The 23,894-nt window shown below is 52.2% G+C and overlaps 8 protein-coding genes across 8 annotated transcripts; 1 reads left to right on the plus strand and 7 right to left on the minus strand.

The window, feature by feature from the left end:
- Positions 1-1,162: 1,162 nt before the first annotated feature.
- Positions 1,163-2,503, minus strand: J4E84_001231 (uncharacterized protein; the record flags this gene model as incomplete). Its single annotated transcript, XM_049383865.1, has 6 exons — positions 1,163-1,471; positions 1,528-1,675; positions 1,725-1,793; positions 1,842-1,969; positions 2,020-2,196; positions 2,249-2,503. The coding sequence occupies 6 exons, from the start codon at positions 2,501-2,503 to the stop codon at positions 1,163-1,165; spliced, it is 1,086 nt and encodes a 361-aa protein (XP_049249383.1).
- A 544-nt stretch (positions 2,504-3,047) lies between these two features.
- On the minus strand, positions 3,048-3,894 carry J4E84_001232 (uncharacterized protein; the record flags this gene model as incomplete). Its single annotated transcript, XM_049383866.1, has 3 exons — positions 3,048-3,132; positions 3,184-3,781; positions 3,840-3,894. 3 exons carry the CDS (start codon positions 3,892-3,894, stop codon positions 3,048-3,050), a joined length of 738 nt encoding a protein of 245 aa, XP_049249384.1.
- A 7,343-nt stretch (positions 3,895-11,237) lies between these two features.
- On the plus strand, positions 11,238-11,990 carry J4E84_001233 (uncharacterized protein; the record flags this gene model as incomplete). Its single annotated transcript, XM_049383867.1, has 2 exons — positions 11,238-11,643; positions 11,695-11,990. 2 exons carry the CDS (start codon positions 11,238-11,240, stop codon positions 11,988-11,990), a joined length of 702 nt encoding a protein of 233 aa, XP_049249385.1.
- Positions 11,991-12,124: 134 nt separating this feature from the next.
- On the minus strand, positions 12,125-13,637 carry J4E84_001234 (uncharacterized protein; the record flags this gene model as incomplete). Its single annotated transcript, XM_049383868.1, has 3 exons — positions 12,125-13,017; positions 13,063-13,443; positions 13,505-13,637. 3 exons carry the CDS (start codon positions 13,635-13,637, stop codon positions 12,125-12,127), a joined length of 1,407 nt encoding a protein of 468 aa, XP_049249386.1.
- A 666-nt stretch (positions 13,638-14,303) lies between these two features.
- Positions 14,304-15,137, minus strand: J4E84_001235 (uncharacterized protein; the record flags this gene model as incomplete). Its single annotated transcript, XM_049383869.1, has 1 exon — positions 14,304-15,137. One exon carries the CDS (start codon positions 15,135-15,137, stop codon positions 14,304-14,306), a length of 834 nt encoding a protein of 277 aa, XP_049249387.1.
- A 1,955-nt stretch (positions 15,138-17,092) lies between these two features.
- J4E84_001236 (uncharacterized protein) lies at positions 17,093-17,889 on the minus strand (the record flags this gene model as incomplete). Its single annotated transcript, XM_049383870.1, has 2 exons — positions 17,093-17,569; positions 17,851-17,889. The coding sequence occupies 2 exons, from the start codon at positions 17,887-17,889 to the stop codon at positions 17,093-17,095; spliced, it is 516 nt and encodes a 171-aa protein (XP_049249388.1).
- A 1,428-nt stretch (positions 17,890-19,317) lies between these two features.
- On the minus strand, positions 19,318-21,304 carry J4E84_001237 (uncharacterized protein; the record flags this gene model as incomplete). Its single annotated transcript, XM_049383871.1, has 2 exons — positions 19,318-21,138; positions 21,191-21,304. The coding sequence occupies 2 exons, from the start codon at positions 21,302-21,304 to the stop codon at positions 19,318-19,320; spliced, it is 1,935 nt and encodes a 644-aa protein (XP_049249389.1).
- Positions 21,305-22,403: 1,099 nt separating this feature from the next.
- On the minus strand, positions 22,404-23,722 carry J4E84_001238 (uncharacterized protein; the record flags this gene model as incomplete). Its single annotated transcript, XM_049383872.1, has 3 exons — positions 22,404-22,754; positions 22,802-23,459; positions 23,511-23,722. 3 exons carry the CDS (start codon positions 23,720-23,722, stop codon positions 22,404-22,406), a joined length of 1,221 nt encoding a protein of 406 aa, XP_049249390.1.
- Positions 23,723-23,894: the final 172 nt, after the last annotated feature.

The following is a 23,894-nucleotide window of genomic DNA, read 5'->3' on the forward strand; positions in this document are numbered from 1 at the left end:
GAAAGCGCTAGACCGGCGAGTCCATGCAATGCGCGGACCGCAGCCCCATACATCGCAGCTGAACCCTTCCAAAATGATGACCAAAGCAACAATGAACCAATATATCAACACATGCGTATGCTGGGCCATGGTGGAAGCGCAAGCGTGGAGCAAGTCCTTGATCTCACCACGGGCTCGGTGTTTGCACGAAAGATTATCAGAAACGTCTATTCTCGTAATGTCGAAGAAGCGAAACGTAAGCTTCTCAACGAAATTCGCATAATGCAACGCTTACCCCATCATCACATTGTCAGGGTACACTCCACTCACATTGAAGGGAGGAAGCTTACTATGATCCTCGACCCGGCTGCGGACGGCGGTGACCTGGCGGTTTATTTGCAGAATTATCGCGACCAAGGCTTCCATTTGGTCGGCGAGGACATCAGCGAGGAAAACGCACGTCAGAATCTCGTTCTGCGTAGAGCATTTGGCTGTTTAGCCTCCGCTCTGGAATACATTCACCACCAAACTGTCAGACACAAGGACATCAAGCCGCAAAACATATTGATCCACAAAGGCAAAGTCATGTACACAGATTTTGGCCTGTCGTACGATTTCGGGGATATCGGCCGAAGCACGACCACCGGCAATCCACAAGGTATCACTAGGAGATATTGCGCACCAGAAGTGGCCGAGTGGGGTAGAAGAAATACCAAATCGGATGTATTTTCTCTTGGGTGTGTATTCGTGGAGATCTTCCTGGCGCTGGTGAACGATGCTCACTATGACAAAATATACGAGCGGACTTTTCACGAGGTTCTACAATTTTACGAAGATGATGGTGTACCGCTGCCACCATGGACCATCTTTGAAAGCCAAGACGGACGGCGACTCAGGAACATCATTCGGACGATGATACGGAGCGCCCCACCATCTAGACCCTCGGCGGACGAGGTTGCCAACGCGATTTTCGGAACCTTTTCCTCTAGTGACCATTATTGTTCAAAATGTGACGTCGCGTTCAGGGCGGAACAGACAGAAAGGGAAGGAGCTACGTCGGACATCATCGCTGGGTATTCTTGAGAGAAAGAACGCATGACCTGAGCGGCTCATATCGTGTCAAAATTATCAAAAGAATACAGAAGTCGACAACGTTGAGTAGTCAAGGTTAGGTCCACCTTGACTACAACATCGGCATACCCTCCATACCCGGCAGCGCCGTCAACCAGCCATCGCGCTCCTCCTTTACACGGTTGGGTACAAGACATTTGTTTCCATCAGCAGGCTGCTGCGTCTTCAAGCTACCGCAGTTGGCACCCATGCAGCCCTTGGCATCATCCATAGCCTTCTGCAGCGAGTCGTCCTTCCAGCCGAAGACGTAGTCTCCATGCTGTCCATACCCAGTGTTGTCACCGGTAGAGAGGACGAAGGGTTGCGAGCCATCCGCAGGCCACTCGGCTTTGTTATTGAACTTGCTGGTGTCCCAGACGATCTACAAGCATGTTAGCTTAGCCAACACGACCAGACGGTGGATGTCTTGAGACTTACCTCGAGCATGACCTGTGGGATCTTTACGGGATGAGTGGACGGGCAATTGCCACCAGTGCCGGTACCAGAGAACAGAGCCGGACCATTGGAGGGGTACGCGACGTGCGATTTATGGTCGGGCGAGTCGAGGTTCTTTCCGTCCCAGCATCTGTCAACGGGTCAGTGGCGCACGTGCTTATTCGTGATGGGCCACTTACGTTGGGTAGAGAACGTTGCTACGGATACCACCCGGGCAGGGTGTCGTAGGGAAGCCTTCGGTATCAAGTCTAGGAGCGTCAGCATTGTCATTAGTACGACGAGACATGCATGCTCACTTGGCATCCTGGCAAGGCGCGGCGTTATCGCCACCGAAGTTGGGCGCGTTGTAGCATCGGAAGCAAGTCTGAGTCTTCATACCCTTCGAGACGCGGTTGGTGGCATCGCCGGTGAGCATGCGGAAGCCCTGTATGCTGTGTCAGAGGATGGATTTGCATGGAGAGGTACATGGCTTACGGGCTTGAAAGCGGTGACTTGGCCCTTGCCGCCAGAGACGTAGTAGACGACAAAGCCTCCGGTGGTCTTTCCAGTGTACTTGTCGTTGAAGAGATCCCTGTTGGGAATTTGAGGTACGCGCTTGTATGTTCCATTGCGGGCCTTGAAGTAGACATTCGCGGTCCAGTAGTTGGAAAGCTGACACCCAAACTGTCAGCTTGATCGTTTTGTATTCATTACCTGGACTTACATCCTCAGAGTACCCGCAAGTAGTGCATGTCGCAAGCTTGGCGATATCCGTCGACTGCATCGTGACGTTGAACGCATTTCCTCCAACTACCTGATGCATGTGCGGTGAGGGCGCTTGGCCTGGGTTGACAAGAGGATCAATGCGGTCGATAACATTCTGAGCGCACCCAAAACGCAACATCGTGAAGCCTTGAGAGCCACCGAACTGAGGCGCAGCCTGCGCGACGGCGGCGAGGAGGAGAGTAGGGAACAGCATGATGATTCGCAATGTCTCTTCACAGAAGGATGTGTAGATGATGAAGAAGTACGGAACGATGCAGAGAAGACGCACTGGAGGATAAAGTACCCCAAGGGATGTTCTCCGAAGCTTCCATACCTGCCCGATGCGACCCACACGCAAAGGTTTGCTATCCCTCTCAGCTTTCACATTCGCCATTCAACTGCCGACCCCATCCGTACCAGAAAACTGATATTAGGGTCACCACAACTTCACCTAATGCGAACGACCTCGTGGCATCAAAGCAATGTCGGCAGTTGCGGAGCTAATATGCTGATCCCGCATTCGGCTAAAGGCTTGAGATTACTTCACCAACCTGACCGCTTTCTTTGGACGACGTATGGTACCGGGGCATGGGGATCGACATCTCCTCGTGGGGATGTAGTCAAGAACATGGAGGTGGAAGTGGCGTTATCGGAAAGATCGGAGTCATGACATGAGGCATGGATTGATTCTCGTGTCTTATTCTACCACACTACTATGTGTCGGCATACCAGCCCCGCAAGTCCAGAATTGGGAACGACTAAGCAGGCGCAGGGATAGAACCGGCAACAGCCTTGATGCCTGCATTCCAGATGTCACCCATGCGCGCGTATCCAGCGACATTCCTATAAGATCAGTCAGCTAAGCGGTCGCCAGATGAACGCGTCGATACTTACGGGTGCAGGTTATCGCTCAACTCGCTGCTCGTGCTGAGGACATTCATATCTACGATTGAAACCTTCGATCCCTTGCTGACCCTGGCGGCGACGATAGCAGGCAACGCGTTGTTGAAAGTCTTGATGTTTGCGTTAAGACCCGATTGCTTCGATGGGATGATCTTGGCCACAATGACAACCGCATTGGGAACTGCCTTCAAAACGTCGTCGAGCAAAAGTCCAAGTCGTCTTGGCGCATCAGCATCAGGCTCGGAAGAAGGGTTTCCTCTGTTCAAGTCGTTGGTACCAGCGTGGAGCAGAACGACGTTGGGCTTCAATGCAAGACCGCCGGCAGCAACTCCACGGATCTGGGAGATGGTGTAGCCAGGGAAACCTTGATTGTCCTTGTCCGCCATGGTTCCGGACTGTTGCGTGCCGACGAAGTCAACGGTGTAGCCGCCAGACTTGAGGTCGGCCAGCAGCCGCTCACGGTAACCATTTGAACCGCCGCCGTTGATGTAACCCCAGGTGATGGAATCGCCTAGCGGCAGGATGCGGAGGTTCTTCGACTGGCGTGCGACGAGCGCATCGGTGGGAAGACCGTTGACAAAGGATAGGACTGCGTGTTGTTGTTAGTCACGTGTACGTGTGTCCCGTCCATGGTGTAAGAGCCCTACAGAATGAGAGGATAGCCAAAGGCAGAGCCAATCGCGTCATCAGGTTTGACAGCATCGTGATCAGATATCGAGGTGTTGTCAATAACGCGCAAGCGACGCAGTCAGAGGCGACACGCCCTTTTGTTGTAAAATGCCCAGCTTCATCGTACCCCAGATTTTGTCCATGCGTGCTTGTGCACCCTCAAAATGGCACACTTGGCGTCAGTTTCTCCGTCGATTTGATGAAGCCGAGAGGTTAGCGTGTGCCGATTCTGATTAACCTGCGACAGAGCTCGTGGACGCGAATTCTCCGTAGGCAGAACTACGGCTAAGATGGCGGCGGAGTGGAGGTACCTAAGGAGGTTTGTGCGCAGTGTCGTCATTCAACGACGCGACCTTGAACGCGCGCGACGGGATCACATCTGTGGTTAGAGTCGAAATCACGACGCGCCATGCAGAACCTCGCGACAGGTAGGAAAACACCAAACATCGCCTTCGACGCGCCCGGTGTTCTGGAGCTGCTTTTAGCCTCGGTTCCTCACCTTGATATTTCAATGTTTCAATGTGGAGAGCAATTTGGCCTTGACAGCTGTCCCTAAATCTCCCCGCATCCTAACTCGATTGGGTATGGCTCCTACGAGAATGTGATGCCCGCAACACCAACAGCCCCTCAGCCTCATAATCTTCTGCATCGAGTGCGTGTTGCACAAGATACCCCGAACGGGAATGCGACAGACTTGACAGAGTGCTTTTTGAGCACAGTTGAATACAACAATTGCCAGGTTCTCTAGTCGTGCGTTCAATTGAAGCCTATCTGTCGGTCTCTTAACTGAGCTTGGCAGTATCGAGACAGTTTCCGCTATAGCGGAAGTCGCGAATCTTTCCATCTGGTAACGCCGTGGTATAGTCATGGACTGCCCATCCTATCAATACAAGAGCCTGGCTGCGCCCGATCATATCCGCCTCATTACCATCCTTCCTGGAGAGCGGGGATCGGCAATCAAACTCGGTATCGAGCATGCCGACATCCACTCGCATCCCAAATATGAGTGCCTGTCGTATGCTTGGGGGACAGACGGTCCGGACCGGTCCATCACGATTAACGACTCTTCGTTATCTGTCAGTGCTACCCTCTTTGTCGCACTCGAGCATCTTCGCCATGCATCACAAGAGCGCAAGATTTGGATAGACGCTATTTGCATCAACCAGAAAGACATCGCTGAGCGCAATAGTCAAGTCGCTATCATGAGGAAGATTTACAAGAATGCGACGCGTGTAGTTGTGTGGACTGGACCTGCCACCGAGTCGAGCGAACAGGCCATGGAATTTTTGGAGATGTTGGCTACAGCTAGGAAACATCGCAAATGGTATACGCGCGATTCGTCCAGGTTGGATAAAAAGGTATCTGAACCAGCTAACAGCCCAACCTATTGGGAGAGACTGAAGAGTCGCCTTGTACGAGCATATGCATCGCTGACGCGGCGATTCCACCAGCATAAGGAGCCAAAATCGGATCCGCCAATACCAGATCCGCCAATACCTGACCCGCCATTATCAGACCTGCCAACATCTGACCCGCCAATACCTGACCTGCCAATACCTGACCTGCCAGAATCAGACCCACGCTTGCAAGAATTGATTGATTGCCGGTACGACGAATTCGATGAGTACATGCAGGCTGTGGATACTGCGGAAGCTACAAAGCACGATTTCGCCGTGACAGGCGTTCCCATGCTATATAACATGGACGGCAATCCCTACGATGAGTATTTCAAGAATGAATGGGAGCCCTATTGGGAGGCCCTCGATGAGCTACTTGCTCGCCCTTGGTGGGAGCGGACCTGGATTGTACAGGAGATATGGTGTGCTTCGGATGCAGTACTGCAATGTGGCACTTCCATAATTGAATGGAAAACCTTTCAAATGGCCATGGATTATTCCGAAGCATGGGACGATATTGGAGATGCTCTGGAAGGCATGAAAAGAAAGTCGCAGTGGGATACACTGCGACGACGCTATACACTGGCGATAAATCTTTCGAAAGCAAGAGTAAATGGAAGTTCGCTGTCGTCGCTGCTTTGGAATACTTGGGATCGTGCATCCACAGATCCAAGGGACAAAGTATTCGTTGTGTTGGGATTAGTGGGCGACGTTGAAGGTGTCTCTGTGGCGCCTGATTACCGCAAGTCGGTGAATCAGGTGTATCGAGAGACTGCGCATCACATCGTAGCAAAAGAAGGTCGACTTGACATCCTACTGGCGGCCAGCGGCGTTCATGGTAAGGATGGCTTACCGTCATGGGTGCCGGACTGGCGCCGCGAGGCGTACGCAAAGAAGCCGGTTCTACTTGTCAATCGCCATCTCTTGATGACCCTGTGCTATTCGGGGTCTACTGACATGGTTGTTCTCCAAGGGCATGGCTATCGAGCAGCCGGCAACTCGAAGCCATATTGTTCCTTCAGCCAGGATTTACACGTGATGACGGTACTAGGCATACAGTTGGACAGTATTGCTGAGGTATGGGACGTAGATATCGCTGCCATGCGCGACGGTGAATTCATCAAACAGGCCTTCGACTTCATCCTCAAATCGAGGTTTGTGTCTACCGAGGCACGACAGATCGTGTCAGCGGAAAGAGCAAACCTCGCCACTGAACGGCATAGTTCGATCGTAATGACGACACTTACTGGTGGGGGTAACATAGAGTACGATATGAGAGCGCCGACGATGAGAAACATCATGCGACAACGGCGGCTTTTCGTGACGAAGCAGGGATATATTGGGATTGGTCCAGTAGAGGCCCGATCCCGTGATGTGGTCTTCATCATCTCTGGCTGCAATTTCCCGATCATACTTCGACCGAGAAAGAACATGTTCGCGGTTGTTGGTGAAGCTTACATGAACGGCTACATGGCCGGTGAAGCTCTAGCTCTGGCTCCGGCTCGTCCGTGGAAGAAGATCTCGATACTGTAGGACAAAACTATGAAGCATCAGTTTTTGCTCTGTTCGAAGCTTATCTACCGTTCTAAGTATTCTGGTATCGTATAGCAGAGCTGCACGTTGAATGGAGGGCGCGTGACCTCGTCACGGTCTACTCTTTGTGAGTTAGTGCGGTGGCTGTGTGGGGTCCTCCTCGGGGCCCTGTAATAAGCTTCCCGCTTGGCCGACACGCAGCTGCCTCACTTCTTTTCTCAATTCTTTTGAGACAACTAACGCTACCTTCAGCAGATGGCAGCACGCATTGCGACGAAACTTAACCGATCAATATGGACAGCAACTGAGGTGGAGGGTTGGGAAGTTTCCATCGCTGCGCGCGCGCGCGATAGCGCGACGCCCAGTTCCTAAAATACGCGACTGCCGGCCTTCAACCCGGCGCAAGCCACGACACAGCACGTCGAGCAGTTACACAACTTCGACGTGAGGCAATACAGCCCCCGTTATGACGATGCTGTCTGTAAGAGGGCAATTGTATGTGCCCACGTGTCTAACAGGCTCTCACAAACCGGTGAAGTGCTCTGCGCGAGAAGCCATACGCGTTTACACGTGCGAAATATAGGTAAAAAGACTGCTCCTTATATCTGTATCCCATCACTCTTCAGCACCCAAGACGCATGCTCCTTTTCGTCTGGTCGTTTCTCTCCAGCCTCTCTCTCTCTTCCTGACATAATGGCATCGCAGCATCTCTGGACACTCTTACCTTTAATCTATCTCGTGCTTTTGTTCGCTCGCGCGTTACCTGCCTATGGCGTTTGCTATAGAAGCGATGGGCTCTTAGACATGGTTCCACGGCCCTGTCCCGGGTCAAACATGTGTTGCTACCTCGATCGAACCGACGGCTATGCAGACGATGTATGTATCCAAGGCGCTTGCTACAGCGACTACTGGAAAGGGCAGTACTTCGTGGTCGCTTGTACCCATCAGAACTGGGACGAGGAGGGCAGTGGATGTAGTCCCTTGTGGGACGCTTGCGGTACGCATCATCACCAAAACCTTCTACCGCGAAGCACTGACTGTAAATGCCAGGTCGTCAACCAGATTACACCCACGTCTCGCACTGTGCCGATGGCAGCTTTTGCTGCGGCACAGGCAACACTACATGTTGCAGCGACCATTCTGGTGTATATGTGAACGAAGACGGAACCATCATCCTACGGTCGGACTCAGGGAAGATCGAGGATACACCATCATCATCATACCCGCCGCACAGCACTCCGGTTCCTACATCGTTGCAAACACGTTTCTCCAGCCCGACTAGTACATCAACGCCCAGCGAACCTTCCCAGACAGCAACAGCGGCTATTGCGCCGTCATCAGAAAGCCCAAAAGGAGGACTGTCGACAGACGCCAAAGTTGGAATTGGGGTCGGTGTGCCTGCTGTAGTTCTCGCAGCTTTTGGGGTATGGATCCAATGCGTCAGAAACTCCAACAGCGCTCGACGTCGACGTTGTTGATGTCCTCATCGTTGGGGATGCCATCATTAGATGTCCACATGGGAATGACGCCATCCCGATCGCAAACTTGAGCGCATGGAATGACTTCGAGCAGAGTTTGTATGAAGCAAAGAGAAAACATGCACCGTAGCCGTAGATTCATCATCAACTACCACAAAACCTCCATCAATCTGGCATGCATCAACTGCTCACAGTAATAAGGTTCAAGAACGCCTAGTAAATGCGATCCCCAGTCATTGACGAACCACTCGATGTAGAATGCCTTGGCGAACTCCCAATATTCCGGGTACCACCCTGACAACTCCCAATCGATGATTGCAGCCACACGACCATCTTTGACGATGATGTTGTCAGGCCTGAGATCCCCATGAGTGAAGACAATACCATGCTTATGCGCATTGAGCATGCCGCGGGCGTAAGGGCCAATCTGGGTTTTGGACTTCGTGACAAAGGCGTCTATTATTGTAGTATTGAAGTCTTCTATGCTTTTGAACGGACCTGTATGCCTATTTAGACATGCGCTATCAATGCTTGGATCTTGATGTGATGACTAACCTCGAGAAGATGTCGACCATTCCAGCATGTTATCAGTGACTGGTCCTTCGTCCACAGACCCGATGTAATTAGCTGGCGGAAGAGAGCGCAGCTCGTCCATGTGCTTCTTAAGGTCCGCCGAGATTGCCTCCTTCTCAGTAGAGGTGTGTTTATCCCACGACTTTTTTAGGTCTTCGCCTTCGATAAACTCCATAAAGATATATACATCGTAGACGCTGGCATGGTCATCAAGACTTCGATCTATAGGTCCGTATGCATATGCTGCATATAGTTTCGGGACGGGAATCGATGTCTTTTCCGCCACATACAACATATTCTTGGCTTCGATGAGAGAAGCATGGTGTCCCCATTTTACTGCTATCGTTGGTGACATTTTCGCCAGATTTCCCCCAATGCTCTCTGGATTTGATGCGTGGAATTGTTCTGGAGTGATGAGTTTATGTCCTGGGGCGAGATATTGCACATGGATCTGTGGACTGGAAGGCATTGAACTGAACAGCTCGGGCATTGCGGCTGCTTGAAACGCAGCGATAGGCTGGTAACTCACATGAGTGATGCAATACACGTTTACAAACTTGTACTCACATGGTGCATCTTATCTTTAAACACTGCCATCTTGGAGCGGCTTGTGCTGGCTTTCATCAGAGGTGGTCAGCTGTTCTTCTCTCTGATCGAAGCAGCACCGTCGATAGTGTCGACTTTACCGTACGAAGCTTTGGCAGTGAAGGAACAAGTATCAGATAATATTGACGTTAGTGCGATGTGTCTTAGGTACTCCGTAATGCGCAATTTGGGGAAAGACAAAAGAAGGTACGCTGTACTGCGCGGGGTGCCAGTGCGGGGCAGCCTTCTTGCCTAGTTTGGCCGAGGAATTACCGCGCCCCGGCAGATTCAGCACGCTCACTCCTAAAACATCTAGAAGAACACTCACAAAACTCCCACAGATGATGTGAGTAACTGGAAAATACTGTCCGCAATTACATGGATCGAAGCGCTTTTACATCGCGGCAGCGTGGGCCTCAGCGACTAACACACAGGGACATGTCTGGGAAGACCTCCGAGAAAACAGCGAAGGAAGGGCACGCAAGGGCCGCCAACATGCATTGTTCTCATACAAGAACCATTACTGCTCTTACTCTACTCAGTCATACTCAGATAAGGATATCGCATGCCACTCGGAGATGAGCGTCGTGCGCCTCGTACATCGCCTACGCAGATGCATTTCTACGACAAACATGTTATCTTATGCCGTTTCACTCAACCAAGGACGAGCTGCTGCAGGTGAAATCTCCAACCGTCAAGAAGGCATTGCGGTGTGATAAAGGAAGGTAAATTCGTTGTTCAAGAGGCTGCTCATCATCCTACCCTGGCCTCAAGGGCGATTAGTAGTGCGCAACGAAGCAACATTTTCAAGTCGCATGAGGACGTGGACTTCTGGAAGGGAGATACCCGTTATCTGAAAGGGCAACCCTTACAGCAAGCATACTGCTCACACTCCAAGTATTGACCACGCCCTTGCTTAACGCATGTATGAGCATCTGGCAAAATGCATCTCCTGCCAACCAGCGCGCTTTCGACGAACCACCCCACATGCCATCTTGAGGTCTGATCACCACCAGAGTTCAGTCTGACCGGCCCCAGCTTTCTGTCTTGCTCAGTCTCCGAGCCTTCTATAGGCTTGCTACGCGAGCTGTCCCCTGTCCGGTGGCGTCTGGATTACCGTATGCGAACGCTGCTCGCATGACAGCCCATTCTGCAGCCATGAAGGACGAATAGGCCGCCAGAGGGCCCTTCACTAAATCATCCAGGGCACATCTTGCCATAGCCGTTGCAACTGCGTCATAACAGCAATATATGTCTTGGGTTGCAATTACTTGGCGTTCTTGGGTCTGCGATAGCCAGCTGTTAAGTATGACGGGCGCCTGAGGGCTGCTTCGCGCACCTTCGTAGGTCGATACCTCAGTCTGATCTCTTGTTATCTTTTCCTCTGCCGCCTTGATTTGCTGCCAATTTTCCGTTCTCTCATACTCAAAAAGAGGTTTTCGACATGACAGATCCCAGCTATGCAGCGGCTGAGCCGGGCGACTTCTTCTGTCCAGATGGTGGTACTTGGTGCGTCAACAATCTGACATCGGAATGAACATCACCTTCAACACGAAAGCGTGACTCAATAGCGCGACCAAGCAAGAAGCTAACAGTCTTTAGGTACGTCTGCGAGACGGGCACAAAGTTCGTCGGATGCTGCATGTCGGATCCGTGCCAGCATGCCTGCTTCGGCGATGCACTGAAACCAGCGGGTCGTAATCCAAGACTCAACAATATCTCGCCTGGCGCATCATGTGGTGGTACAACACCCTTCTGGACTTGTTCAATGGCTCCGACATTCTATGGATGTTGCAATGAAGATGCGTGCATGAACAACTCGACATGTCCAGAGGGGCAACTAGAGCCAGCGTTCTGGGACCGCCCCGATCAGTACTACTACTTCCATGACCTGAACGTCGCGCTTTCGTCCACTGTTCCCGCACCCACGGCATATTCAACCGCTGTCAGCACATCTGCGCCCGCCAGCGTTACGCCTACACCATCAGCTTCCGCCAGCCCGGATGGAGTTTCTAGCGGAGTCATTGGAGGTGCTGTCGGGGGATCACTCGCTGGCGTAATTATCATCGCCGCAGTCGTGTTCTTCCTGTTCCGCCACCGGCGCAACAAGAAAGCGAATGCGGAAGCAGAGGCAGCGAACGGCCAAGTGATACCAAAGGCCGAACTGGCATCGCCTACAACAACTACCGGTCTCGCACCATCAAACGGATTCTCACGTACGTTTCTATAACATTAAACAGATGAGTCTCACTACTGACTGCGTATAGCACCTCCCACATATTCTTGGGACACTTCCGGCCACGACCAGAAATGGACACAACACCACATTGGCACTGGTGAAATGATGGGAGACACAAGAAACCGTGAGGTAAATGCAAAATGCGCCGATAGCCATGGACCTGCTGAGCTGTACGGGGCTCTACCGGCAAGAGAACTTGAGTCACCAGAGTACATTCCGAAAGTAGCGCAGGGAAAATCCGCCCACGACACGTCGAAGCAGGAAGCAGATGGCGCGGATGCCACTAGTGATGAGAAAGCGGCAGCGGTGAACGCACAAACGTGAAAGGCTTTCAGCTGTTTGTGAAACTTCGAATCGAAGTGTTGCGCGGTTTTGTATGCTAGGATCTTGTAAGCTACTATGTAACTGACTTCAACCCAACGACAATACGCAATGCTCTCACATCCCTGAATCATACGCTACCGTTCCGAGTACGGCCAAATTTTCCTCATCTCCTCCGGCGTCATGCCAAACTCACTACTCCTGCGCACGAACTCTTCTAGCAACTCCTTGTTCTGCTGTTCTTTCGCAGCGAAGTCCAACATCGGATTGATCCAGCCTTCGAAATCAGCATTAAGGATTCCTCTCGCAAATTCGTGCACTTTGTGGTAGTTACTGTACTTTTCGAACTGTTGCTCAAGCCTTTGCACATCCTCTTCGCTGAAGTTGAGCGGACATTCGCCTTCGAAGCCGATTTCGTCCCATAAATCAACAACCTGGAGGAGACACGCGCGAAGTGGTATCTCGCCCTCTTCTGAGACTTCTCCGCACCGAGTGAAGAGCTCGCGGAGGAATGATGATATCAGCATACACCTCCAAGCCCGCATATTCGTGGCTGCGGTACTGACTTCGTACACCTTTGCTTCTTTAGCTTGCTCAAACTTATACTCAGCCAGTTCCTTATCTTTAGCATCCATTTTGTCTAGATCAGGTGGCGGGTCTGGAAGCTTAAGAGCACCCAATTCGTAGTCTTCATCGACAGTAAGAAATTTCGGAAATCGTGCTTGCAAGAACAGTGGCGAGACTACAATAGACTGCCAGTCGATGATCGATGAGATTTGTGGTGGCATCCGCCCTGACACGTAAATGTTGCCCATGTGGAGGTCTGTGTGCCATAGCACCGGCTCAGAAACTTTTCCGATAAGCGTGCGGTCGTGCAGTCGAGACATGACCTCTTTGGTCATATTGAGGGTATCGATCTGCTCCTCGAGAGTTCCTCGCGGTGAATCAAACGTTGCATCGGAAGTGCGCTTTCGCAAGATTGCGAGTTCTCGCTCGACGAGAGCAGTTCCATATGAAGACAAATCCGGCCCTGATGAAGTCAGCTATGACGCGAATCGTCCAGGATCGTACTTACATGGCCCCTGATCAAATCGAGGGCTTGCACTTGCTAATGCCTCCGTAGTATGCCATCCTCGCTCGCATGAGGGGCCTATGCAGAACTCTCCCACAGGGTCAGTCTCTTGGCTCAGAGCGACGTGTGTGTCGCGTTCTGTCATTGACTCCAAAAGGTAAAGACTTCCACTCGCTGGGAACCGGATTTCGGCCATCTGTTTTGCGGATTCGGACAATTGGCCAAAGAATTTGAATTTCTCCCAGTCATTCAAGTTTCCCCACACTTCGAATTGCTGAACCCCAGGAGCCTTTTCCATGATGATGTACTCAGCACCGACCGGGTTTGACCGATCAGCGTTCCATGCTAGAACTTTCGGTGCTGGGACTTGAGTATACTTGTTTACTGCCGACAGCGATTGGATGAGCCGATGTCACGCAGGCTTTCCTGAATAACGAGGACGTACGGTATTTGAGAACAGCCACCTCCGACGCCGTGGTGTACTTGGGCGGCCCTGCGATAGGAAAGGGTGTCTTTGCAACGACCTCGCTGCCATCTTCTTTGCGCAAAAGAAGTGCTTTGCTGAACCCTCCTTCCATCTTGTCGATCGCGCAGACGGGCGAGTGCCGCCCACCAGTAGTCGCAGCTACGGCGCAAAGCTGATCCAAGTCAAACCTTACATGTCTGCGATCAACTGCTTTCTTCTCGTTTGCTAAAAAACGTCCGTTCGTGTACTTGAACACGTCCTCGCGGTCGATCGATTTGCCTGCTTTCGTTGGCTTATGAACGAGGCTGGGACCGCGCAGTAGTTACCCCGACATGTTAAGGTGATGGCGCGAGAAGCCTGGGTCGCGGCAAGACGTGCACTAGCGCGGAACGAATGTCGCAGTATGATGCTGGGTCGAAGCGCTGATAGCATGACTGCATCAAGATGCAGTCTGTTGGTAATCTAGAGTGTAGCTGCGCTGGTTGACGCGCTCGCGTGCCTTCCACGCTAGGCCCGCGTCGCGAAGCCGCACACTCTCGCTCGGCTGGTGGCCCACCTGCGCAGCTGCGCAAAAGAAGAACGGGAAACGCCGGCTTTAGCTGAACAACGAAAGACGAGAATCGGGTGCTATGGGAATTTTGTGCAACACCTGCCGAGAAGATCATTAGGCAAAAACAATCAAAAAGATACGTGAATTCCTCGAGGTCATGACGTTAATCGTAAGTGTGCTAAAAGATACAATAACAACAACACCAAAAAAGACCAAGCAACCGACACCTTACATCCGAATCCAACTCGTCATGTTCTGACCTTCGCGAAAGTGTTGCGCGACGTGTTCCATCCTCTTCGCGGTAGTCTCAATCATGCATCCGCAAAACCCACACCAGCGTGAGCCAGGTCCACCAGGCGAGACATCCAAACCTCTTGACCATTCCTTGGGTACCTCAAACCCCTTCTTGATTGGCGGAGGTGCATCCGCGAGATGCGCAAGTAAGACATGCTGTTTAAGGAGATCCTTGCGAGGAAAACTACGTTCGGCGGTGCACTTGCTCGAACAGGGAGTGATAGAATGCTTGTCACAATGATCGACCGTGTCCATTGGCTCCGAGCAGAAGACACATTCAGACTGCAGCTTGAATGTGTCCGTCAACACGCAAACCCACTCTCGATCGTTGTAGCCATGCACACTAGCCTCATGTCTCTTCCACTCCGAAGGGTTCTTGAAAGCCTTGACACATACAGTGCAGGGGAATCTTTCCTCGGGTTTCTGATGACTGGAAGAAGACGGGGTCTTTTGTGTCGCACAAGGCAGGTGCTCGCTCGTGGTGCCGTGTTGTTGTCTCTGAGCGTGATACCTCCGACCTTTGCGCTTTGGCATGGCAGCTTCCTGCAGAGCGGACACACTGAAGGCTACCTGACGCGCCGATTCCGCTGCAGGATGTTGGTAGACCTGACTTTCAGTGTCTTGATTGTTGTCTGGCGTGGGATAGCCTGGGTCAGACGGCGAAGGCCATGAACTGCTGTCGCTCGTGTTCGTTATAGGCGGGGAGATAACGCCATCGTCAGCGAAAGACATGAATACAGGTTGTGCGTAGCTTGACTGGGCCAACATGGTGGCGTGCAGTCCTGTATTGGATGTAACCTCGCCATTTCGCACCTTGACCTGGCTATCAAACACTAAATGTAATGTCAGCGGGGTAGTCAAGACATGATAATACAGGCTTACAGTGCTTTTCACGGGCTCGAATGTTTCTAAAACAGATTTCGAGTTGGTCTACAGAGCAACCGGCAGATTCAGCAAGAGTGTGTTTCTCTGTTTGTGAAGGATAAGGCTGAGATGCATGATCGGAGAGCCAACGGCGTACGATCCGCCGCAGTCCTCGATTACCAGTCGATTTGAAAGGGTTAAGATGCGGGCTGCCATGTGACCTTGATGTTTGCGGATGATCCTCTGGCTGCTGGGTGGGGTCTGCATGAATGCATCCAGCATCTAGCCTCCATGGGCCAGAGTCCAGAAGCTCTGCATGCGAAGAGTCTACAACATCATCTTGATCAGCAGGGACGCCATACGGAGGCCATGAGCTAGTTGAATCGTTTTCATCCTGTACGTCTCCGGCGTCAAGAAGATACTGAAGCGGCTGCGTAGGGGTGACAGGAACACCTAGGGTATTGCCGAGTTCTATATCACCCAAGGAAACGAAGTCGCTGTGCCGCGAACCTTGGGCAAAGTAGCTGGCGCTGTTGTCGACGTGCGTGACGTGATCATCGACCTCGTCGACGTGGTCGGACGCAAGATGCAAATACTCGGCGTTGTGACGGAAGACAATGTCGGTGTCCAAGTCCAATAAGACCTCATCCCAGATTTGCCTGGTGCGAGTTATGGTCAGCAGTGTACGAATGGGTGTCCAAGTTGATAACTGTTTGATAGTGTGCATGCAGCCCTGGAGAGCTCTGCCGCGATGAAGTGCGCGCGCGCCATCATAAGCGAAACTACCTAGGTAGGCGTATGATGATCCGATGATGTAAAATACTAGCCATACCTTTCTTCATTACTGTTTGCGATATCAGTGTAACTACGCAGCGTTCCAAAATCATCCTGCTGGAAGTCCTGGTGCGGTGTTAGAACGTTTAGTTGTAGATTCGTTCAAGACGGCTCAAGGCAGCCCCGGACTTCGGGTCTCTGTGGGGTATGAGCCTAACTTACACTGGTAATGTCAGCCACCGGGAGCGAGGGGTTCATAGCTCCGCCGCCAAGCTTTTACTGTTGGAATCTAGAATCAATTCTAGCACAACGACAAACGTCCAGAAAAAGATTTTGAAAACGGGGAAAAGGTGACAGAGTCTCAGGAGGCTTCAGAGAATCATCTTAATCTTTCACAATGAGATTCAAGGCGTCGCAGAGGACTTGTGCGTACGGAACCATCACGTCCAAATCTGGTTAGATTAAACAGGTGCCACCGGCGCTCAGCGAGATGTGGCGAAAGAATCACGTGCACATCAGTCGCCTCAAATTTGATCCGTCTAGTACTGCTTCATGTTTGCAACTTTCGTACAGTCGCTGTACTCGAGGTTTTTACGTGGTGCTTCAATCCATTACCAAGGCTAGGCCGAATAATATCTCCACGACTAGTCCAAAAGTCACTCTAACCGTGCCAGTAGGCCAAGGATTCCATCTGGTTAAGATGTGCAAGCGATCCTATCCGATCTCATCCCGATCTCAGCCTCAGCAGCAGTCAGAATAGTATCCGCTGCCTTCTCCACAACCATGTAAGTCAATGAACGTGTCGTGTCAGGCGCCTACGAATGTAAGGCAGCACCTCCAGGTTCTTCGCATGATACAATTGGCCCTGTCTGGCGCGTCCCGCCATAGCTGCGCAAAATTGCGCTCAGACTTGATGCAAAGAGAGTACTAGATGATCGCTTAAACCTGCTTCATCAAAATAGCTCGTGCATAATTGTCATAACATGAATCGCTCGCCCTATATATCCTATGTACGCAGTCGCCCTAGAAGTGATGATGCCAAAACAACCTTGGAAGATACAAAGGAAAATCGTTAATGCATACTTTCAAGTCATCGCGCTATTTGCAAAATCCAATCTTCGAACCCAGTCAACCATATCAACCCCATCCTGGAAGTGCTGTGCAACGTGTTTCATCCTTCTGGCAACTGTATCAAATGAGAGCTGACAGAAGCCACACCAAAGACCTTCAGGATTCGGCAAGAAACTGTCTTCCGTTTCTAGCCATACGTCTGGAGGCTCAAATCCTTTTTTCGTGTAGTCGTTGGCTGAGGTGAGATGCACATACTGTACGTGCTGCTTGAGAAGGTCTTTGCGATCGAAGACTCGCTCAGCCGTATCTTTCGCCAAGCAAATTTGGACGTTGTGTTGGTCGAAGTGGTCCATATTGTAGACGATATCGGAGCAGAAGATGCACTTCGCACCTGTCATGACTGTGCTGTCAAGTGTGCAGATCCATCGGGTACTACCGAAGCCATGAACCCCAGACTCGTGTCGCCTCCAAAGGTACGAGTTCTTGAAGGGCTTTAGGCACATCGTGCAGTGAAACCGTTTGGCTGTAGTCCCACTGCTATCACTAGCTGCGTGGGAGGAATGTCCTCGCACTGCTTCCCTTATGGCTGATGAATGTCTTGATGAATACACTCTCTTTCCCTTACGACCTAGAAAGTCGTCAGCTCCTGGTGTACGCACCGACGATAAAGGTTTGGAAGGAGGATATTTGTTCGCAGCACCCGAGGCCCTTGCTATGTGGCGTGCTGGTGTCGGTTTGTATGCTATCACCTCACAGGCGAGAAAGGTCTTACCTTGGTGTGCATGCCCACATCCTGTTTGCGTGCTTCCATGAAAGGGTTGTGTTCCTCCGTCGGGGCTTCCGAACGCCTGAAGCGCAGCCTCTGGCTCGTTACACAACCGGTCAAGTGCTAGAAGATAGTCAGCCCTTGATAAACGTTATGCATCGACAGATTCGGCACTACTGACTACGTCTCTCACGCTTCCTAAGATTAGTCAAGCGTCGCCCTAACTGAAGACTCGATAGCCCAGCAGCAGCAGCAAGGTCTGCCTTCTCCTTAGGAGTAGGATATCGATCGAAGGGATGATCATGAAGCCAGCGCTTGACAGGGTCCATACGGCTATGGGAATTGATTTCCACACTGCCATTCGGCATCTCCTGCGTGTGCGATACAGGCGGTTCATCGTTGAGGGAGGCGAGGGACGAGTCATTTGTGCTGACTAAACTTAGAGGCGGAGAAGTCGAGTCTTCATACATGAGGTAGTTGGCGGTATCGCACCACTCCACAATAGGCTCTAGGATTCCATAGTCGAACGAAGCTGGCATCGGCTCCACCTCCGGAAGCGCGATAAATCCAGGCCTGAAGGACTGAGTTCGAACATGCTCATGGAACCGAGATACGTCGTCTGGCCCCATGAACGAGGGACCTGAGTACGAGGCGCCGAAGCCATCAGGATATGCAGGTGCAGATTCAGCATGTGTCGCAGACCATGGCCATATGTGTTGTTGATAGCCGGCATTGTAGGCCAGTGACGGCGGCTCTTGATCGCATGTCTCGTAACTGTGATGCGCTTAGCGGAGCTTCGTAAAGAGGAAGGCCGACAGTGCATAGAAAGAAATACTTACCTCCTGCTAGTTGGCGCAGATGGTGGAATGCTATTGGTGCCATTGTCCTTCAGGCTGAGGTGGCGTTCTTGGCGCCCCCCTCCTAGCTCTTCCATGTCCATTTCTGTGGCCGATACCTGCGCGCGAGTTTACGCGCACGAGATCGTATTAAAACGAGCTCAAAAAGTTATGGGGAGAAGAGTGGACTCAGGAGACTACTCTGACACTATTTCAGCCTGCTCTGATGAGTTTCAAGGTGCGATTTTACATGAGAATGCTGCAGTTTTGTGTGCGCACGGACCAGTTTTGTTCGATGAAATAAGGCTCCTTTGAAGATCACCTACAAACAGGGCGGGCACTGAACCGCTCAGTGATGCAGCAGTCATACGCCATCGCTCACCAAAGTCGCTGATACGTGATATACTATGCATTAATATTTCGAAGTTATGCATGTGACTTGTCCGTACTAATACCCAGGTACACACGCGAAGAAAAGGTGCTAAAGTGAGGAACGCTAGAACGCTTACGTTGATGCAAGATTCTTTGAACAATGCAGTTTACAGTACGTCTGGAAAAATTGCAGTTGAAAACACATCATCATATTCTCTCGTCTATATACAGTGGGGTTCTTGACATGAACACATCAAACGACTTTCTAGGCCTCAGCAGCAGCGAGAATAACATCCGCCGCCTTCTCCGCGACCATGTACGTAGACACCGCAGTGAAGGTACCAGGAATCTTAGGGAAGACACTGGCATCAACAACCCTCAAACCAGCAACACCACGGACCTGGAACTTCGAGTCAAGAACAGCCATCTTATCGTCATCAGCACCAATGGGGCAGGTAGACGAGCAGTGGTGACCCCAAGCAGTGTCCTTGGCGTACTGAGCAATCTTCTCGGGGGTGTTGGCGTCCTTGCCGGGGAGGACTTCGTCAATAGGGACGAGCTGGCGCTTGAAAGAGTCACGGGCGAGGTCGACAGCCTCGGTGAGGGCAGTGAGATCCTTCTCGTAGTCGCCAACACCGGTGTCGAAGTAGTTGTAAGTGATCTCGGGGACGTCGAGAGGGTCGGCAGAGCGGAGCGCAACGGTTCCGGCGTTGTTGCGCGGGTGCGCCTTGAGAATGGCCCAGGTGAACCAGTCGTGCTCGGAGGTGGCGTTGTAGCTGTAGCCGGGGAAGTAACCGCGGAAGTTGACGGGGCCACCGAAGGCGAAGATGTCGTACTCGTCGCGCTCGGAGACGCTGGACTTGTAGAACATGGTGGCGCCGAGGCCGGGGGAGGCGTAGATGCCACGGTTGCCGAGGATGGATTTCTCCCAGCGGTCGATGCAGGCGTCGTCGTCGGTGTTGCCGAAGGTGCAGCCGTTTAGGGCGGAGAAGTCGGAAGGAGCCTTGCCCTGGACGTTGATCTCGTAGTGGTCTTGGAGGTTGGTTCCGACACCGGGGAGGTCAGCAACGACGGGGATGTCGAACTTGTTCAGCTCGTCGGCTGGGCCAACACCACTGAGCTTGAGAAGTTGGGGAGAGTTGTAGGTTCCTCCGGCGACGATGACCTCCTTGGAAGCGGTGGCGGAACCGGGCTCACCAGCTGCGCCGGTGTTCTTGGGGCTGGCCTTGTAGAGGTACTGGCCGTCGAGGAACTCGACACCGGTAGCGCGGGGAGGAGTAACGTCCTGGTCGAAGGTGATCTTGGTAACGTGGCAGTTGAGTCTGACATCGAGAGGGTACTGCTTGCTACCGTCCTCGTTCTTTGCGTCACGGACAGCGAGAACGAACTCGCGGGATCCAGTGCGCTTGCCGTCGGTGGTGGAGAGAGGAATTTGGTAGAGAGCGTTGGACTTGTCACGGCTCTCGGTGTCGGCGTTGGCATCACCAGCAATGAGAGTACCAAGGTTGACGATGGCGTTGGTCATGTTGGAAAGGGCAAAAGCGGCACCGCCAACCAAGCTGAGAAGCTTGGGGTCAGAGGTGACGATGTCGATGGGTGCGTACGAGGTTCCGAGCCATCCATCGTAACCGTGACCCTTCTGACCGGGGAGGAGGTAGTGGTTGTGCTCGAGCTTCTCGAAGTACTTGCGCATGTTCTTGGCGGACCAAGAATCGTCACCAGTGATGGCAGCAACATTGTCGAAGTCAGACTGGTGAGGGTAGACAGCGATGAGAGCGTTGTGTGCTGTGCATCCACCGAGAGTACCGGTACGAGGGTAAAGCGTACCCTTCATGGTGGAACCCTCAGGTGGGCTGAGACCGGTGTACTCGCCTCCATCGACAGTCTCGTAGGAGGTCTTGTAGTCGCGAGCTTGGCGCTGCTCATCGGCGTAGTGCTTGACGTAGAAGTTCCAGCTCAGGTTGGGGTCTTCGGAAACCCTGGCGTTGAAAGCAGGAATGGTGTAGTTCTGGCTGGCGCCTTGGTCGTCACCAGCTTCGATGAGAAGCGTCTTGTGACCGGCAAGGGCGAGGCGGGCGGCCAGAGGCTTTGGAATTGGTCAGTATTTGTTGCATCCAGTGAGATACTCTTCAACTTACACCACCACCTGCACCAGAGCCGACGACTACGTATTCATAGCCAGTTAGGTCGACAGCCACCGCAAGGGAAGCGAAGGCTGCGACTGTGTAGCCAATTACGCGGGGGAAGAACATGGTGATTAGGTATTACTATGCTGTTCGGGTGGGTATTTAAAGAAAGAATGACAGAGGCTGTAAAGTGGCCTGCTTGACCCTACCCTGTGCAGTCTTGCTGACCTTTATATCGTTTACGAACCGCGTAGGTCGGCATCCCCCTATTTTCCGGTGGTGGCTTGCAATGCCGAACGACTTCTACCTCGGACGAAAAACCATTGGCGAGATACTTACCAAACAGGTGGTGTTCAGTAGTCGCGGTGGTTGATCCCTTCTTGGTCTGGAAAACAATGCTTTCATTCGGTCCGGCACGTAGATCATACGGGTCCTTCATGGGTACCTTGCAGGTTGCAATTTGCGCCACGGGACGGAACCTTGGAACCATTGGGACCTGGAGACCGGCAACAGCGCTCATGGATCCGTGAGCTCAGTAGCGTTGGTGGTCGTATTTCTTTCGAAGTAACGTATCTCATAGCGGCAGGTGTACAGCCTGCTTCAGTCGCTTTCAATCTTTCGCCGTTCATCGTGGTATCCACGGAAGTTGTGGCAACACGCATCCGCGGAGTGAGAACGCTTTCCCCGTTGCGTCCTGCACCGACCCAGAAGTCTAGGTCAGGAAATGATGATTTCTCCTGTCAAGGACGCTTACCCTGGTCTGCCTATTCCTAATTGCCGGACGTTCCTCCCGCTTCGGAAGGGAACTCCACGGGTGTGGAGTCAACGGCCAGGGACAGCGGACGCTAGCGCCTAACACGTGTTAGCAGCAACGCGCATTGAAGACTCTCTGGACCTGGGCTTCACGATAGGCACTGCGATGGATGCGAACGGACATAACGTGGTTCTGTAGATTGCCGACTTCTTCGCCGAGAAGGATGACGGAATACCACGTGGTGCGAGATGCACTGCCGCAGGAACCGCCTTTTTCTTTTTCGCCACGAGGTACAGAGTGAACTGACTCAACTACGACTCCACCCACCGTACGAACGCCATGTTGAATTCGGCATCCGGCTGACTCCACAACACCTTCTAATGCTCGTTCTAGTCGCATGCGTTAAGGCCTACGCTCTGTCGCTCGGTACCTGCGCCTTCTCGAAAACTCCCCTATCTGTTATTCCCGCGTCTATGGTTGGCCCGGCCACACGGCATCGGCGATGCTTCTGACAAGTTGTAGCTTCTTCCTCATGTCTTCGTAACCGAGCGAATTGCCTTCCGCGTGTGATGCGAAACCGCATTGTGGGCTGACACAGCACTGTTGAATGGCGTCCTCGCGCGACTGGCCGGTGCCCTTTGCAATCCAATCAGCGGCCTGGTTCACCCTGGCGATCATCTCGTCCTTGTCTTCGAGCTTGGGGAATTTCGATGTGATTACACCAAGCACGACGTTCTTGTGCTTGGGAAGATGCGCTAGTGGCTCGAATCCTCCGGCACGTGGTGTGTCGTATTCCAAATAGTATGTGTCCACGTTCAAGTCCTACCAAGATCAGCACTTCATAACTGTGAACAAGGAGATGAACGTACCTGGAACATCTTCTTTGCGATGTTGTCGTATGCGCCTTCAGAAAAATGTCTGCTGCCTACGTAGTTACCGCGGCACAGGTGGATGCCGAGATGCATGTCCGCAGGGCGTTCGAAACACTTGTTATAAAACTTGACATAGGCATCAAACATCTGGTCGGCAGTCTTCTCGTTAGTTGTGTCAGCCTTCCAGCCTGCAAGCATGTCTTCCGAGCAGAAGTAGGCCAGGTTGGGGTCATCGATCTGGATGTTCCTGATACCCTGCGCGTGGAGGATCTTAAGCTCCTCCTGATATGCCTTTGCGACATCCTCGAAGTACTCCTCGTCATTCGCATAGATCTCCTTGGGGTACGCTCTTCCGCTCATGTAACGGAAGTGATACCAGGATGGCGAGATCAGAGTGATCTTGATGTTCTTCCACTCGCTCTCGGGTAAGAGGCTCTTCATCAGGTCCACCTCGCGCTGGTTGCTTGAAGTACCAGGGTGCTTGATCTTGTCGACACAGACGGTGACATGGTTCGGCACCTCCTTCGCTTCCATGAAAGACTTGACGTCCGGCGCATAGGCGCGGAACATATCCTTGTTGTAGCCCTTCAAAACGCCAAGCTGGAGTTCCTTCATGCCATGAAGTGTTTCGAAAAAGGTGCCCCAGAACATGTGCCTGCATGAATGGTCAGTCTAGACTCGGACTAGCAGCGTCGGGACTATTGACCTAGTGTACTCTCCGCTCGACACAACCTTCAGCCCACAGTCTTGCTGGAACTTGACGACTTCTGCGACAGACTTGTCCTCCAAAGGAACGAGCTCCTCTGGCTTCGATTTACCAGAGGCAACATCGTAGCGCTTCTGCACAAGCTCCTGTGGGCGGAGCAATGAGCCAACGTGCTCGGCGCGGAACGGAGGGCTTCTCTTGAGTGACGACATCTTCAATGCGATAGTATGAATAGCTCAGGAAAGAACGAGTAATCAGAACGAAGCAATTGAACAGAAGAAAACTTTGCCCCTCATCATGTCCACTTGCCCCGCAATCACACGCCGCTCTTTAATGACCGTTGGACCCTTTCTCAGCCCCGACATGTCCATGTTCAGACGCCGG

The sequence above is a fragment of the Alternaria hordeiaustralica genome, assembly GCF_023758085.1.
Source record: "Alternaria hordeiaustralica strain BMP 2776 chromosome Unknown scaffold_1, whole genome shotgun sequence".
In the NCBI taxonomy this organism is placed as follows: domain Eukaryota; kingdom Fungi; phylum Ascomycota; class Dothideomycetes; order Pleosporales; family Pleosporaceae; genus Alternaria; species Alternaria hordeiaustralica.